Here is a 2,508-nt window from a genome sequence, read left to right on the forward strand (position 1 = left end):
ATGGAAAAGCCCTATGATCTCGATACACGGAAAAGAGAAATGCATCTTCATTGTACGAGTTATGAGATGGAAGCGGAATTCCAACGCCGCTTGTTTGCACCAGAATCGCCTTCACCATTCATTCGGTATACGAATCCATTATTGCGCCGCCCCCACCAAGAACGCCAAGAACAGAGGAGTAGTAGAAACTGGCTCCATCTTCCGGTGGAACTCATTCTTATCATCTTCGAGAAGCTCGGAGCCATAGAGGTTCTCACCAGTGTCCAGCGAGTGTGCATGCTCTGGCGGACCATCTGCAAGGATCCGTACACGTGGCGCGTGATCAACATGCGCGTCTTGGGGTTTCCCAAATTCATGGACTACCAATTGAGTTCGCTGTGCCGCCGTACCATCGAACGCAGCTGCGGTCTCTTGGTGGAGATAAGTATTGACTATTTTGCTACCGAGGATCTCCTCAACGACATCGCTAATTCGTAAGTGCATCTATACATACATATATACGTATACATGTACATATTCTATTGTGGAAAATTGTAGATTATGGATTCTCAACAAAAAATTCTCATAACTTGGAAGTGACTAACGTACACTTGATAAACAAATATTTTAATTTAGTATCAAATTAGTTAGTGTTATATTTATGCTTGGTTTGGTAAACAATTTTAGAAAAGCATAATGTAGTGAGCTGCTAGACGCCCACACTTTTTAATAAGTGCACTACTAATTTCAAATAATAAAAAATTATATGTTTATAATTAAGAGCTCGTGGGTTTAGAGTTTTTCTATTTGGCAAAAAAAAATTATTATTAATTGTACTTATTAAAAGTTATTTTTCTTAAAAATTTAATTTAATATTTTTAAATTTAAAATTTAAAATCTTATCTAAATAATAATAAAAAATAATAAATTTTATTAGCCATATACAATGCATTATAAAATTCATTTTAATAATAATGTGTGATTGTATTGGTGATTTTATATACAGTTGTGGAAGTCGTCTTCGACGTTTACGACTTAAGAAGTGCTTCACACACGAATCAAATAGACTGATGTATGACTTAGCTAAAAAGTTTCCTTTGCTTGAGGAGCTTGATATTACCCATTGCTACTGGTGGTTTTACCCTATTTCTTTAGAATCTTTTGGTCAAGCTTGCCCTCTTCTAAAAACCTTGAAATTCAACCACCACCGCCAACATTTTTATTATGATCGCATTTCTTCTTGTTACGTCCGCGAAGATAATGCATATGCATATGCTATTGCACGAAGCATGCCACAGTTACGCCATCTCCAACTTCTTGGAAGCACGTTGGATTATGATGGTTTGCATGCTATTCTTAACGGTTGTCCACATCTGGAATCTCTAGATCTATGTCACTGTATCAACCTTGATACGAAAAGAGAAATAATAATAGAAATGTTGCAAGGAAGAATCATGAATTTTAGACTTCCAATTCTAGGTGCATCAACAATTGACTATGAGTTTTGTTCGTTACTACCTTATGAAAAGGCAATCCAGAATCAGGATTTCAACTCTTTAGCATGGGAATGGCACCGGTTTCATCAAGCTAGCATGAAGAATAAAAACATAGTCAAACTTGGCTTAGTAGTAAAATATGAAGACGAGGAGGTTTGGGAGGATATCCATATGATATGGGTCACTATGAAAATGAGAAGAAGGCATAGACGAGAGAGTAGTAATAATTTCAAAGCGCTTCAAAGATCACGCCAGAAAAGGAAAGAAACACGGAGAAGAAAAGGAAAGAAACATTAACCTCAGAAGCATGTGTTTTGGAGAGGAATTACAATTATTATTCTGAAGATTGAATTCAAGAACAAGACGAGTGTGGGAGGATAGAGATATCATATGGCCAAATTTTGAAAACTATAAGATGTGCAATTGATGATTTAATTTTCTAGCTATTTTGAGTGTTTATTATTGGTTTTGTTGGTTTGGTACAAGATATTATTTGTTGATATAAGAAATTAAATATGATATTTTTTTGTCGCATTGTTTATTTTCTTGTCTTGTCTTTGATGACTATACCAAACAAGTTTTATAGATATGTCGTAAAAGATTTTTGTATTTAATATTGAGTAAACTAACTAAGAAGTGTTACAACTATGCTTAGAATTTTGCTTTTGGCAGTGACAGGTTAATATCTTGGTCTATGATTAATGCCAACAAGAAATTACATTCTCAGTTGAAGAATTTTGCTTTGCTTTGTTCTGTTGTATCTATTTCACGAGTTGGATTTGGTTTAATAATGTCTTGTATTGGATCACCTCTGATACTTTTAGTTCTGGACTCTATTAATATTCTATTATGTTTTCCCTTACTTTCCTCCTTGGGTGATTATATAGTGAGTAATTAATTGACAAAAAGAAGTAGGATTACTGAGTAATTAATTCCAAATGAACTTTAGAATCTTCACCAAAAATCTTCTTCTTCCATTCATCATGGCATTGTGGCACACAACAAAAGGCAGAGGGGGCAAGAATAGAAGGTA

At 34.8% G+C, this 2,508-nt stretch overlaps 1 protein-coding gene across 1 annotated transcript; it reads left to right on the top strand.

Annotated features, from left to right (window-relative positions):
- On the top strand, positions 1-1,570 carry LOC112776584 (putative F-box/LRR-repeat protein 9). The gene is made up of 3 exons (XM_072228599.1): positions 1-473; positions 986-1,377; positions 1,509-1,570. The coding sequence occupies exons 1-3, from the start codon at positions 1-3 to the stop codon at positions 1,568-1,570; spliced, it is 927 nt and encodes a 308-aa protein (XP_072084700.1).
- The last annotated feature ends 938 nt before the right edge of the window (positions 1,571-2,508 follow it).

This window comes from Arachis hypogaea, chromosome 19 (genome assembly GCF_003086295.3).
Source record: "Arachis hypogaea cultivar Tifrunner chromosome 19, arahy.Tifrunner.gnm2.J5K5, whole genome shotgun sequence".
Classification (NCBI taxonomy): Eukaryota; Viridiplantae; Streptophyta; class Magnoliopsida; order Fabales; family Fabaceae; genus Arachis; species Arachis hypogaea.

What these genes read in the sequence shown, in the direction of transcription:
- LOC112776584 (XM_072228599.1), top strand. Translation starts at nt 1, where the DNA reads ATGGAAAAGCCCTATGATCTCGATACACGGAAAAGAGAAATGCATCTT. An exon ending in CTCAACGACATCGCTAATTC is followed by an intron (nt 474 to 985) that starts GTAAGTGCATCT and finishes TTTTATATACAG; the next exon opens with TTGTGGAAGTCGTCTTCGAC. An exon ending in ATCTCTAGATCTATGTCACT is followed by an intron (nt 1,378 to 1,508) that starts GTATCAACCTTG and finishes CCTTATGAAAAG; the next exon opens with GCAATCCAGAATCAGGATTT.